This window comes from Trachypithecus francoisi, unplaced genomic scaffold, assembly GCF_009764315.1.
Source record: "Trachypithecus francoisi isolate TF-2019V2 unplaced genomic scaffold, Tfra_2.0 Lachesis_group4, whole genome shotgun sequence".
Classification (NCBI taxonomy): domain Eukaryota; kingdom Metazoa; phylum Chordata; class Mammalia; order Primates; family Cercopithecidae; genus Trachypithecus; species Trachypithecus francoisi.
Window position 1 is genome coordinate 19,668,153 of NW_022681469.1, and position 13,892 is coordinate 19,682,044.

The 13,892-nt window shown below is 43.9% G+C and overlaps 1 protein-coding gene and 1 long non-coding RNA gene across 8 annotated transcripts in view; one reads left to right on the forward strand and one right to left on the reverse strand.

The window, feature by feature from the left end:
- Window positions 1-2,763, reverse strand: part of UBN2 (ubinuclein 2) — a 105,400-nt gene extending 102,637 nt beyond the window's left edge. For all 7 annotated transcript variants that reach the window (XR_004433329.1, XR_004433328.1, XM_033194977.1 and 4 more), the window contains exon 1: window positions 2,269-2,763. Coding sequence is in view for 5 of the 7 variants with exons in the window: in XM_033194977.1 (XP_033050868.1) it covers window positions 2,269-2,736 (468 nt within the window). In the remaining 2 variants the exon portion in view is untranslated. The remainder of the gene's footprint in view (window positions 1-2,268) is intronic.
- Window positions 1,892-9,145, forward strand: LOC117073712. The gene is made up of 2 exons (XR_004433330.1): window positions 1,892-2,193; window positions 8,883-9,145. It is a non-coding gene; the product is annotated as an uncharacterized LOC117073712 (long non-coding RNA).
- The last annotated feature ends 4,747 nt before the right edge of the window (window positions 9,146-13,892 follow it).

Below are 13,892 nucleotides of genomic sequence, written 5' to 3' on the forward strand. Positions count from 1 at the left end.
TGTAGAGTCCTTCCTCCTCTAATTCTTCTAATTTTGGGAACCACCAACTTTCCAGACCAATTCTAATGTTCGCATTTTGCTTTCTGATGGTCTCTCTTGTAGGATTTCCCTTCATGAAACCATGACAATTTTACTTAAACGTATGTTTTCTATGCTTTCTTGCATAATAAGGGTATTCACTGGCAGCAATCACAGGAAAATGTGGCAAATCTTTGTTGCAAAAGTGATTGTATACAATGGATTTTGTTTTGTTCAGAGGTATATGAAAAAAGATAGAAAGTTGATATACAACGAGAAAACTGGGCCAATAGACACCTACACTGTTAACAAGTAAACGAAAAAATTAAATGGAATTATTCCTCTTTCTCCTATTACACGAAAGTAGTAGTTCTGGTGTTATCAAGTTAACAAAGCTAGGGTGTCAAACTTTTTTATAATTAAATGATACACATCTATTATTAATTTGCCATCGTGTGAATATTACAGCATAAACAGGGACATAATAAAGGTCTTTGTATTTCTACCATGACTTACATTTTACGTCATTTTGGCAGAATCCTCTAAACTATATGAGTTAATTTTAAGAAATTTTGTTTTACTAAGAAATTGTATCACTATGGAAAGAAGTACTAATAAAATTACATACGTTTGTAAAGTGAGGATAATAGTTTTTACCCCATGGAGTTCTGTAGGACTACTAGAAAAACCACGTGCAGTGCTTAGAACTGTGTCTAGCACACAGTAAGAACTCGGTAAATGTAGTTATTGCTATGTATTTTTTACACAAAGATAATGCTTTTCTCCTGTAACTTATGAAAATTACAAAAACTGCAAACCAACTTAGATTAGCAGCTCAAATACAATGTTTAGAAAATGCTCCAATCCAATATTTTTAATATTCTTTTGGGAAAAAAGTGACATCACATTTATAAAGAGGGGACACTCAAGTTGAGTCTAAAGAGCAAAATGTTATGTGGAAGTGACCAAAGTGATCTCTACCTTTAAGCAATTCATTTTGGTTTAAAACATTTTGTAATGATTTGACCACACAACATTTCTAAATAATGATCAAAATATTAGCTGGCCATAAAGTAAACAAAATCTAGTGAAATTGTTCAACATGATACTTTGTGACTAAGCAGTCAGTCATTTTGACCATAAACGTAGTCGAAGATGAAAAAACAAGTGACTTCTGGAGTCCATTAGACCCAAGCTAAAGCAAAGCCTAATAACGGGCATAACTGCTAAGCAACAGAGAAAACTGTTCTCTTTCTTTACTGTTAATCTATCATTTCCTTTTCTAACGTACTTCTGAAGATCCACCAACCCACAACAATACAAATTACAATTACCAACATAAGCCCTATCCTTTCTCCACTGTTCACCTCTTACATTATAAAGCATACCTATATATTTTCAATTGTTTTAAAAAATTCAAAGCCGAGATTTTTCTCATCATCCTCCGAAAATTACAAAGGCCGAGTACAATGTTCTTCTATAAACTAATGATAATACATTTAAATAATATGACGGGTAGGTGTCAAAACAGGAGACACCTTCCCATTCAATTACAATATGAACAAACTCCACAAAAAAGGAAAGCTAAAAAGGTTTTCCAATACCAACACGAGAGAAAAATTAGTAACCAGATTATCTAACTCACTTCTCCATTCCTAAAGTGGGATCCTTAGTCTCTGAAAACCTTTAATTATTCTTAAATTCCCTTCGATTAAGAAAAATATCACAGGCACGCAAGCACACCTCAGCAGCCACGGCGCCCAGCAAAACAAACAGTGATGAGGATGAGGATGATACGAGAGGGGTTACACAATCTCTCTGCTTCAGACTGGGGGGCGTGTCCCCCAAGGTTTTCTCTTCCTTTCTACTGGAACGACAGCTGTAGCGCCACAGGGAGAACCCAGCCACACGGCCTGCAGGGCCCCAGGATTTTGTGTGGGGAGCAGAAAGGAAAGAAGGAAAATCTGAGGTTCCGAAAAGTGCACAAGAAAACAGGCTCGGCGCGGCGTTGGGAGCGAGTGCCGGGAGTTTGGGGATTCGGCGCAGCCGGGTGAGAGCCTCGGCCACCCCAGGGAGTGGAGGAAGCAGCGCTCACCGCCCCGTCCACCCGCTCGGCCCCGGCCCCCCGCACCCCACCCTCGGGGCGACCCGGACGCGCTCGGTGGGCGTCCCAAGGTGCAAACCAGCTGGGGAAGACGGCGGGTCCTGAGGCTCTCGGGGTCTGGGGCAGGAGGGAGGAATCTTCTGTACCCGTTGTTCTCCGCACAGCAGCAGCTCCGGGTAACTGAACTCCACGCAGCTCTCGTCGGTGGGGTCCTTGAGCACCAGCTCCAGGCGCACCGTCTCCCTCGGCGGCCGCGGCGGCTGCTCAGCCCGGGAAGCCGATTCCCGCGGCGGGGGCGGCTGCAAGGGCAGCTGCGGGAGCGGCGGCGGCGGCTCGGGCCGCGGGGGCTCGCGCTGCAGCGACATGGGCGGCTCGGCGCGGCTGACCTCGCGCTGGGGGAGCGGCTTCTCCCGCGGCGGGGGCTGCGCGTCCGAGCGGGGGGCAGGCTCCCGCGGGGCCGGCGGCTCCGCCCGGGCCGGCTCGCGGTACGGCTGTGGCTCCAGCCGGGGGGGCTCGCGGGGGTACTCGGGCTCGCGGTCGGGCCCCGGGTACTCGGCCTCGCGTCGCCGCACCGGTGACAAGCTAATGAACGCTACTCTGCGCGGCTCCGCCATCCCCACTGTTCTGGCCCTCTGCTTTAGCTCGAGCCGGCGCTCGCTTCTACGCCGCGCTGCGTGCCTGCCCGCCCTTCCTCTTGCTCTCCGTCGCTTTTCTTCCCTCCACCACCCTCAGCCGTCTCCGCCGACGCCACGGTGAGTGCGGACCGTGTCCCCTTCCCCGCTACTACGTTCTGATGGGCTTCACCGCCATCGCCAGGGTCGCCGCGGCCGCCATGTTGGATCCCCCACATAAATAGAAGCAGGCCGCTGAGCGGGCGCATGCGCACAGAGGAGACGCTCGCGTCCACTGTCGTGGCTGTTGCTCAGTTTTCCTCTTTTCCTCCCAACAGTCTGGCGTCCAGACAGGTCGGCGGAAGTGACGACATGGCTCGGCCTGTTTCCGTGGAAACGGAGACGCCGTCTGCACCCTTTCTCAAAGGGAGGGTTCTGGGGTTTCCCGAGCAGCTTCCTATTCGTACCCGGAAACCAGAGGCGCTCCAGGAGCTTCCCGGGGCGAGCATCGGGATGTGCCTGAGACCGACCTAGCCATGGCGCCGGGTCTCCCGCGCTGGGTTCAAGGGAATTGGGGTTGTTAGCTGATTATTCAAGGCGGACTCTGGGCAAAGGTAGACAGACGTGCCGGCCGTTGTGCCTGCCAGGCGTGTGTCCCCGTAGCCTTAAGTATCGAGGGAAAAAAGGAAGTGCCCACCTTCAGCTCAGCTAGCCCCAGCGGCCCGAAAGCGCAGGCCTCCCCTTCCTCGACCTACTCTGGTTTCCCTCGCCAGGCCGCAGTGGGCGTTGCGTGGGGCAGGGTCATTAAATGTTCAATAACGCTTTGCAGTTGGAAAATTAACAAGCAGGTGAAGAGTTCTGGGCTCATTCAGAAGGCCTAAACTGTTGAAATCACAGAAAACTTCTTAAGAGGGTTTGGTGGTTTAAAAGAATGCTGAAGGATCCATTTCAGCATGGGGAAGGAATTGATTGGGCACGCCCCATAGGCTCACTGGTAATTAATTAATTGGAAGTCAGGTCTGAAAGGATGAGAATTACTGGCCATTTTAATCCATTGAATAAAAAGTAAATTTGAGGGGTCGCCCTTCACATCCAAGCCTTCTGTTAATTGCATTAACTGGATTAACTCATTTATTAAGTCAGTGTGACGTCATAGACAAATTCTGAGAGGGTACAGTTTTTTCCTCTCCTGTTACTTTCCCTACTTGGACGAAGATGATGATGAAATCTATGATTCCAAAGGTCTCTCCCAACTCTAAAACCCTATCTTTTCTCGTTAGCACCATGTTTTACCTCCATTATCTCCTTCCCCATTGCTCCTTTTCTGATTACGAATTCGGGTCTCATTTTTAGATTGTCTTTGTGATACTTAAATGACCTGCCTTCAGTCTCTATCCCCGCCAGTCTTGAGACGGGGTCATATTAATGTCTCTAAAAGAGTTTTTATTATGTCGTTCTCTGCTCTGGCTGCAAGTTACCTACAAACTGAGTTCTATGTATGTATACTCATTCAATATCCTCCACAGTTTAGCTCAGAGACTGCAAACTGGTGGTCTGTGGGCCAAATCCTAGTACAGGTGTGTTACTTGTCCAACATTATCTTCTAACTTCTAACCCACTGAGTTTTCCAACTTTTTGATCCACAACCCACAGTAAGAAATTTTACGCTGTAACCCAGAATGTACACCCCATATATACATAACACATGTGCATATCTGAAATACAAGTTTCACAATACTTACCTACTGCTTAGGATAAAGTAAAAGCAACAGACGCAACAGAGTTAATATAAAATATTTTATAATACAGTGTAGAAAAAAATGTTAATATCATATAGAAGCAAATTGGGAAAGATTTTCTTTAACGCCCTGGAAGTTCTTGCCTGTTCATAGGTTTATTGCACTCCAGTATTCATGAGGACAGTGGTACATGAACATCTGATCCACTGTGGCGCCTGATCTTTTCCTTTTTTTTTTTTATTTTTTTTATTTTTTTATTTTTTGAGACGGAGTCTCGCTCTGTCGCCCAGGCTAGAGTGCAGTGGCCGCATCTCAGCTCCGCCTCTCGGATTTACGCCATTCTCCTGCCTCAGCCTCCCAAGTAGCTGGGACTACAGGCGCCCGCCACCTCGCCCGGCTAGTATTTTTTTTTTTTAAGTAGAAATGGGGTTTCATCGTGTTAGCCAGGATGGTCTCCATCTCCTGACCTCGTGATCTGCCCGTCTCGGCCTCCCAAAGTGCTGGGACTACAGGCTTGAGCCGCCGCGCCCGGCGGATCTTTTTCTTTTCTAAACTGATCAAAATTGAAAACCCTAGTTCAGATATATAGGCTGTCGTGAATAGTAATAATGCATATACATGTTCTTCATAGCAATAAATTCTTCTTTAATCTTAGTCCAACATCATGATAAATTTCATACCTCACAATCATTTTTCTGTGTAAATGAAGTACTAAGCTGTAATAATTTATTCTCTTCATAAAATACCAAGTTTAATCAAATTAATTTTTTAAATCAATAAAAATGATCTGGTTCACCCTATTAACTGCCCAACAAACTGAAAACTCTATGTTCTTTGTTTTTGTTTGTTTGTTTGTTTGTTTTGAGGTGGAGTCTCGCTCTGTCGCCCGGACTGGAGTGCAGTGGCCGGATCTCAGCTCACTGCAACCTCGGCCTCCCGGGTTTACGCCATTCTCCTGCCTCAGCCTCCCGAGTAGCTGGGACTACAGGCGCCCGCCATCTCGCCCGGCTAGTTTTTGTATTTTTAGTAGAGACGGGGTTTCACTGTGTTAGCCAGGATGGTCTCGATCTCCTGACCTGGTGATCCGCCCGTCTCGGCCTCCCAAAGTGCTGGGATTACAGGCTTGAGCCACCGCGCCCGGCCTGTTCTTTGTTAAAGGGCAGATTACAAGAAGTGTTTTCCATGTTCTTAATTTAAAAAACAAGATTCTGATATAATGAACCTAAATCAAAATTCACAAATGGTGGCTGAAATCCTGTTAGAGTACAACATAAATCCATAGTTATTGTGCATAAACAATTCAAAATTAGTTTATAAAGGAAACATCAAGTCATATAAACACCACACCTTATTACTAATGCGTTCCACCATGCTTCAACCAGGCACAGCAGATATAAACATGTAATAGACCGCTCAGAAAATTAAAGCTATTAGAGCTGTAAATAAGGAATGCTAAATATAAACATAGCAATGCCAATACATTGGTGCCATTTTAAAAAGTGAATAAGATACAATGTAAACACACCTGATAGTTCCCTCTGTAAGCCACTTTCCCACTGACTTATAAAGTTATGGTTCTATAATTCTTTTAAAAAGGACAATTTTTCTACACTGCTGCATGCAGTAGTTTCACTGTACGTTCTTGATTACAACGCAGTCTTCAAATCCTCTTGAAGAGCTTGACATATCAGGATTTCTCCAGAAAGTTAGCTTGTCATGTTTTCAGCAGCCTTTAGTGCTTTGGTAGTCTTTCGAAGCTCCTTAATAACCAGTGATATTTCCTTGATTATTAATTAATTCTGGGTTAAGTCCTTGCTCACAAAGCTGTACACAAATGGCCAGAGTTTCCAGTAAGCCAATATTCAGAATTCTTGAAATCTCTTTTTTTTTTTTTTTTTGAGACGGAGTCTTGCTCTGTCGCCCAGGCTGGAGTGCAGTGGCGCGATCTCAGCTCACTGCAAGCTCCGCCTTCCGCGTTCACGCCACTCTCCTGCCTCAGCCTCTGGAGTAGCTGGGACTACAAGCAGAATGTCCACGATCTCCCTCACCGCATTCTGATCACTGCTGCCGCTACTACTTGCCGTGATGGAGGCCAAGGGAACTATTTTAAAATTCTGAATATATTTTTCTCTATACAGTCAATAATTCCTCTATAAAATTATCTTGCTACACATATCTGGCATAAAAATATTATGCAACTTTCAGTATTAGTACTCTTAGCAAGTTGGACTGTTACTACATCATAGTTATTGTTGCTGTAAATATTCTGTGGTAGGTAATACACTGATACTGTGTTTTTGCCAAGAAGTATAGTTTTTCATTTATCAGCTGATTTGTTGCTGAAAGCATGTGCACCATACCCATAAATACTGGATGAAGTTTGTCAGCACTTACTATGACCCATATTTCTTTTGCACACTGATTGTCTTTCTCCTTAAGATTTGTGGAATAGCACTCTGAGCTGGGTCATAGTTCACGGTGACATGGCTGAACCAAGAAGTTGGAATCGTTGGTAAATATAGGACCCGCTGTGGGGCCTCCCTCCGGAAAATGGTGAAGAAAATTGAAATCAGCCAGCACTCCAAGTACATTTGCTCTTTTCTGTGGCAAAACCAAGATGCGAGACGAGCTGTGGGGATCTGGCACTGTGGTTCCTGCATGAAGACAGTAGCGGTGTCTTCATGCAGGAGCCACATTGTCTGGACCTACAACACCACTTCCGCTGTCACGGTAAAGAACACCATCAGGGCCGGGCGCGGTGGCTCAAGCCTGTAATCCCAGCACTTTGGGAGGCCGAGACGGGTGGATCACGAGGTCAGGAGATCGAGAACATCCTGGCTAACACGGTGAAACCCCATCTGTACTAAAAATACAAAAAATTAGCCAGGCGAGGTGGCGGGCGCCTGTGGTCCCAGCTACTTGGGAGCCTGAGGCAGGAGAATGGCGTGAACCCGGGAGGCGGAGCTTGCAGTGAGCTGAGATCCGGCAACTGCACTCCAGCCTGGGCGACAGAGCAAGACTCCATCTCAAAAAATAAAAATAAAAAAATAAAAAATAAAAATAAAAAAATTAACCAGGCCTGGCACACACCTGTAGTCCCAGCTACTCAGGAGGCTGAGGTGGGAGGATTGCTTGAGCCCAGGAGATTGAGGCTACAATGAGCTGTGATCGTAACATTGCAATCCAGTCTGGGCAACAGAGCAAGACCCTGTCTCAAAAACAAACAACAAAAAAAAGAGTTTGGATCTTACTGTAAATGAAACCAGAAGCCATTGGGAAAATTTTAAGTAGAAAAGGGACATGATCGCGGGGCACGGTGGCTCAAGCCTGTAATCCCAGCACTTTGGGAGGCCGAGATGGGCGGATCACAAGGTCAGGAGATCAAGACCATCCCGGCTAAGACGGTGAAACCCCGTCTCTACTAAAAAATACAAAAAACTAGCCGGGAGAGGTGGCGGGCGCCTGTAGTCCCAGCTACTCGGGAGGCTGAGGCAGGAGAATGGCGTAAACCTGGGAGGCGGAGCTTGCAGTGAGCTGAGATCCGGTCACTGCACTCCAGCCTGGGCGACAGAGTGAGACTCCGTCTCAAAAAAAAAAAAAAAAGAAAAGTGACATGATCTTACAACAAACACATTTCAAGAAAGTAGGAGTAGCCAACTAACTGTTGAATGCTACCAAGAATTCTAGTAAGATGAGAGCAGAGAGATTGGTGACTTTAATGAGCTTTTTATTTTTAATTTTCACTTCAGGCAAAGAAGGTTGAATTAATCATATTTCACAGTTTGTGGCACATTATCATCATCAGTCTTTCTCTCTCTCTTTGAAATTCCTCTTTATTTCCATTCACTGCCTCCAATGGCAAAAATTCTACAATTTCAACTTTTTTTTTTTTGAGACAGAGTCTCACTCTGTCGCCCAGGCTGGAGTGCAGTGGCGCAATCTTGGCGCACGGCAACCTCTGCCTCCTGGGTTCAAGCGATTCTCCTGCCTCAGGCTCCCGAGTAGCTGGGATTATAGGCATTTGCCACCATGCCTGGCTAATTTTTGTATTTTTAGGAGAGATGAGTTTTCGCCATGTTGACCAGGCTGGTCTTGAAATCCTAACCTCAGGTGATCCGCCCACCTCAGCCTCCCAAAGTGCTAGAATTACAGACGGGAGCCTCTGCGCCTGGCCAATTTTAACTTTTTGTATGTGACCTTGTATATACTATTATTTTACATGTATATATTTTAAATTTGTAAATTTGTTATTGTGTTATATATCTCATTGTTTCCTTTTTTGCTCAACACCATATTTTGAATATCCACTCATGCTGCTGTGTATAATATATTCAGTTTACAACTTTTTTTTTTTTTACAACTTTTGAGTAGTAATCTGCAATTGCATATTTTGCCTGTTTACTTCCTCAGTGATGGATGCTTGGATTGCCTCCAACTACCCCCTGGCCCCACCACCACCACAGTGCAACTATGAACATCCTCAGTCATGTGCTCTTTGAGTCTATATGAGAATTTACTTCGGACACAGACCCAGGAAAGAACCGTTGGATCTTCAGGCATGCATACAACATTAAGAGACTGTTCTCCAAAATGGTCATGCCAGTGGTGTTAGGGTTCCTGTATCACCTCCTCTTCTCCCACCGTATTGCTACCAATAAATACAGTTTAATTTCTGCCATTCATTATTATTTTAATTTGCATTGCTCTGATGACTAAGGAATTGAGCATCTCTTCATATATCTGCTAGTCTTTTAAGTTTCTTCCTGTGTAAATTGCCTGTTTATAATCATTATTCATATTTCCATTATGGTTCCTGTCTTTTTCTGGTTGAATATACAAGGATCTCAAATCAGTGAGGAAAGTTTAGATTATTCAATAAATGGCTTAAGACAAATAGATAATTATCTAGACTAGAATAAAATTGTATCTCACACCTTACAAAAGGATAAATTTCTAGTGAATAAATGTTTTAAATATAAAAAAGTCATAATATTTCTAGAAGAAATTGGCTGAGATTAAAAAAAAATAGACTAAGAAAGGCCTTTCCAAGTATGATTGATAATTTCAACTGCTTAAACAGCATTAATCAAAAGACTAATGACGAAACTGGAAAAAAAATTTACATTTCACAAAGAGTAAATTTCCCTAATCTATAAAGAACACCTGCAGATCATAGAAACAACAACAACCTCTTAGAAAAAATGGCGAAAGATATGAACAAATAGTTCATAGGAAAGGAAATATAAGGCTCTTAAACCAATGAAATATGTTCAACCTAACTCAATTGCCGAACGGAATAATATGTGTATTTCCAACTTGGATAAATTGCCTTCCATAGAAAGTACTGATTTATATTCCACTGGCAATAATAAGGGTCTCTATTTCCCAATACCCTTGGCAACTTATGTTATCAAATGTTTTAATCTTTGCCAAAAACTAATACATTTCAAAAAATGATTTTGGTGTACATCTCTCTTATTTTGAGTAAATCCATGCAATCAAATTCTATGCAGTCTTTTAAAACGTTGATTACCAAAATCTATTCTTAAGTGAAAAAAGAAATATACAGACTATTATTTAATATACTACCATTAGGATAGAAAGAGGAACATTTTGTTAAAAGGGAGAACTAACGTATTATTTGTATATGCATGTATGTATGTATGTGTATGTATATAAGAATTTATTTTTAAAAATCTCTTCATGTATATTCACAACACTGAGAACTGATCTCAAAAGCGATATTACGTGGCCCAGTTTTAGAAGCAGAAGACAGACCCACAGATTTAACTATGGAGACAGCCCAGCTGTGCTTGTTTAGCCTTGGGGCAAACTCTCATAGCAGAACATTTGCATCTTTTAAAATTTTTAGGCAGGCGCAGTGGCTCATGCCTGTAATCCCAATACTTTGGGAGGCCAAGACGAACTCCTGAGGTCAGGAGTTCAAGACCAGCCTGGCCAGTATGGTGAAACCCCATAACTAGTTAACACACACAAAAAAAATAAAAATAAAAAAACTTGGTGCAGTGGCTCACGTCTGTAATCCCAGCACTTTGGGAGGCCGAGGCAGGTGGATCACGAGGTCAGGAGATTGAGACCATCCTGGCTAACACAGTGAAACCCTATCTCTACTAAAAATACAAAAAATTAGCCAAGCATGGTGGTGGGCACCTGTAGTCCCAGCTACTCAGGAGGCTGAGGCAGGAGAATGGCATGAACCTGGGAGGTGGAGCTGACAGTGAGCCGAGATTGCATCACTGCACTCCAGCCTGGGTGACAGAGTGAGACTTCATCTCAAAAAAAAAAAAAAAAAAAATTAGCCTGGCATGGTGGCTTGCACCTGTAGTCCCAGATACTTGGGAGACTGAGGCAGGAGAATTGGTTGGGTGGAGATTGTGCCCTCCAGGCCTGGGTGACAAAGTGAGACTCTGTCTAAAAAAAAAAAAAAAAAAAGGGATTCTAGACATACAGAAGATGCACACCACTTGGTGAATTTTACCCTTTGCACACATTCCTTTAACCACTATCCATTCAAGATGTATAAGATTTCCATCACTTCTAAAGGTCCATCTTTCCCTTTCTGTTCCATATGCTCCCAGAGGTAACCTCCATTCTGACATTCATCACCACAGATACGTTTTGCCTGTTCTTGAACCTTATGTGCATGGAATCATTGCAGTATGTATTTATATATCATGTCTGGCTTCTTGCTCTCAACACAATGGTTTTGAATTCATCCATGTTACTGCATATCATCAGTCGTTTATCCTTTTTCCTGCTGTATAGTATTCCATTTATGAATATACCACCATTTGTTTATACTGTGAACTTATAATGGACATTTTATGTACTATTCCGGTTTTATGCTTATAAAGTACAATAATTTTGTTTTTTAATTAATGTTGAACAGTTCCCTTGAGCAAAACTTGTTTTGTTGCAAATTGTGCTGGAATTAGTGAAATAATAAATTAATAGTAGATTTAGTCCTTTTTGTTTGTTTTTTTTTTTCGAGATGGAGTTTCACTCTTGTCACCCAGGCTGGAGTGCAATGGCGCGATCTTGGCTCACTGCAACCTCCGCCTCCCAGGTTCAAGTGATTCTCCTGCCTCAGCCTCCCCAGTAGCTGAGATTACAGGTGGCTGCCACCACGCCCACCTATCTTTTTTTTTTTTTTTTGTATATTTAGTAGAGACAGAGTTTCGCCATGTTGGCCAGGCTGGTCTTGAACTCTTGACCTCAGGTGATCCACCTGCTTCAGCCTCCCAAAGTGTTGGGATTACAGGTGTGGGCCACCGCACCCAGCCGATTTAGTCTTGAATAGGTTCATGAGATTGTAACCATGGGTCAAAGCTGTGGGAATTTCACTGCAGAAGCAGGAAGACTAAAAGATTCCATGTGAAATTCACTCAGAGGCTTGAGATTTAAAAAAGCTTTGAGAATTATTTGGCATAGTGGGGGTAACATTTTTCAGCTCTTCCAATATATAAATGCAACATGGAAATTCAGAGGAGGGAGAAATCAATGAAATTTAGAATAGTCAGGGAAAACTTGGTGGAGGAAACAGGGACTTAATGAGAATATGGACAAATAGAAAAAGTCAGGCATGGCCAGGCACAGTGGCTCACACCTGTAATCCCAGCACTTTGGGAGGGCGAGGTGGGTGGATTACCTCAGGTCAGGAGTTTGAGACCAGCCTGGCCAACATGGTGAAACCTCACCTCTACTAAAAATACAAAAATTAGCTAGGCATAGTGGCACATGCCTGTAGTCCCAGCTACACAGGAGGCTGAGGCAGGAGAATTGCTTGAACCCAGGAGGTGGAGGTTGCAGTGAGCTGAGACCATGCCACTGCACTCCAGCCTGGGTGACAGAGCGAGACTCTCAAAAAAAAAAAAAAAAAAAGAGAGAAAGAAAAAGGCAAGCATGACTATAGTGTTAGAGACGAACTCTAACAGCCAGGGAAGGTGGAGTGAGCTGCACCAACAGCACAGAGCCAGAAGAGGGGCAGTGGGAATTAGAACTGAAGAATATGTTAGAATTTTTGGTTGCATGCACTATAAATCAACTTAAGCTAGTTTAAACAGAAGAGTTTGTACAGCAGAGGTCGGGATAACTCCCAGAATCCAAGGGAAGGATTGCAGTCAGGTCCCAAGAAGATGGAACCAGAATCAGGAACTAAAAAGTCACACGGATTCCAGGCAATTTTGTCTCTGTCTCATTTATGCATCTAAGATCTACTTCATTCTGTTCCCCTTTCTGTGGATTAGTTTTCTCTACTCCCCAAGTTACATGGTTAAAAATATGGCCTTGTTATAATTAGCAATTTTTAAAAATACCTTCTTTACTGAAGAGACCAGTACAGACTAAGACTGGAAACCCTTACACCTACCTCCAAAATTCTAGGGAAGGATCTGTGATTGACCTATTTTGGGACAGGTGCTCATCCCTAGGTCAAACAACTGTGAGGAAAGGTATGGCTACCAGGAGCTTCTGATTAGGTGGAAGGGGCGTAGGGAGCAGGATGCCACTCCAAGAAAGGGTAAGGGGCCTGTCAGGCAATCCACCTGATGTTTACAACATGAGATAGCAGAACAAAACAATGCAGGATGGGCCGGGCACAGTGGCTCACGCCTGTAATCCCAGCACTTTGGGAGGCCAAGGAGGGCAGATCACTAGAGGTCAGGAGTTCTAGACCAGACTGGCCAACTAAAACTACAAAAGAAAATTAGCTGGGCCTGGTGGCAGGCACCTGTAATCCCAGCAACTAAGGAGACTGAGGCAGGAGAATTGCTTAAACCCCGGGGGCGGAGGTTGCAGTGAGCCAAGATTCCATTGCACTTCAGCCTGGGGGACAGAGCGAACCTCTATTTCAAAAAGAAAAAAAAAGGCCAGGTGCAGTGGCTCATGCTTGTAATCCCAACACTTTGGGAGGCCAAGGCAGGTGGATCACGAGATCAGGAGTGTGAGACCAGCCTGGCCAACATGGTGAAATCCTGTCTCTACTAAAAATACAAAAATTAGCCAGGCATGGTGGCAAACACCTATAATCCCAGCTACTCAGGAGGCTGAGGCAGGAGAACGGCTTGAACCTGGGAGGCAGAGGTTGCAGTGAGCCAAGATTGCACCACTGCACTCCAGCCCAGACGACAGAGTGAGACTCCATCTCAAAAAAAAAAAAAAAAAAAAAAGATGCAGGATGCTTTGTTGTAAAAAATGTGAATTACAGTGATGGCTTATCCATAAAAAAGGATAACAAAACTGGTTTCAGAAAGGACAGAAAATCCAGACCAGTTACTATAGAAGAAATCAAGAATGTTGCCCTGTATTCCCAGCACTTTGGGAGGCCAAGGCGGGAGGATTGCTTGAGGCCAGGATTTCAAGAGCAATCTGGGCAACATAGCAAGACCCTGTCTCTACAAA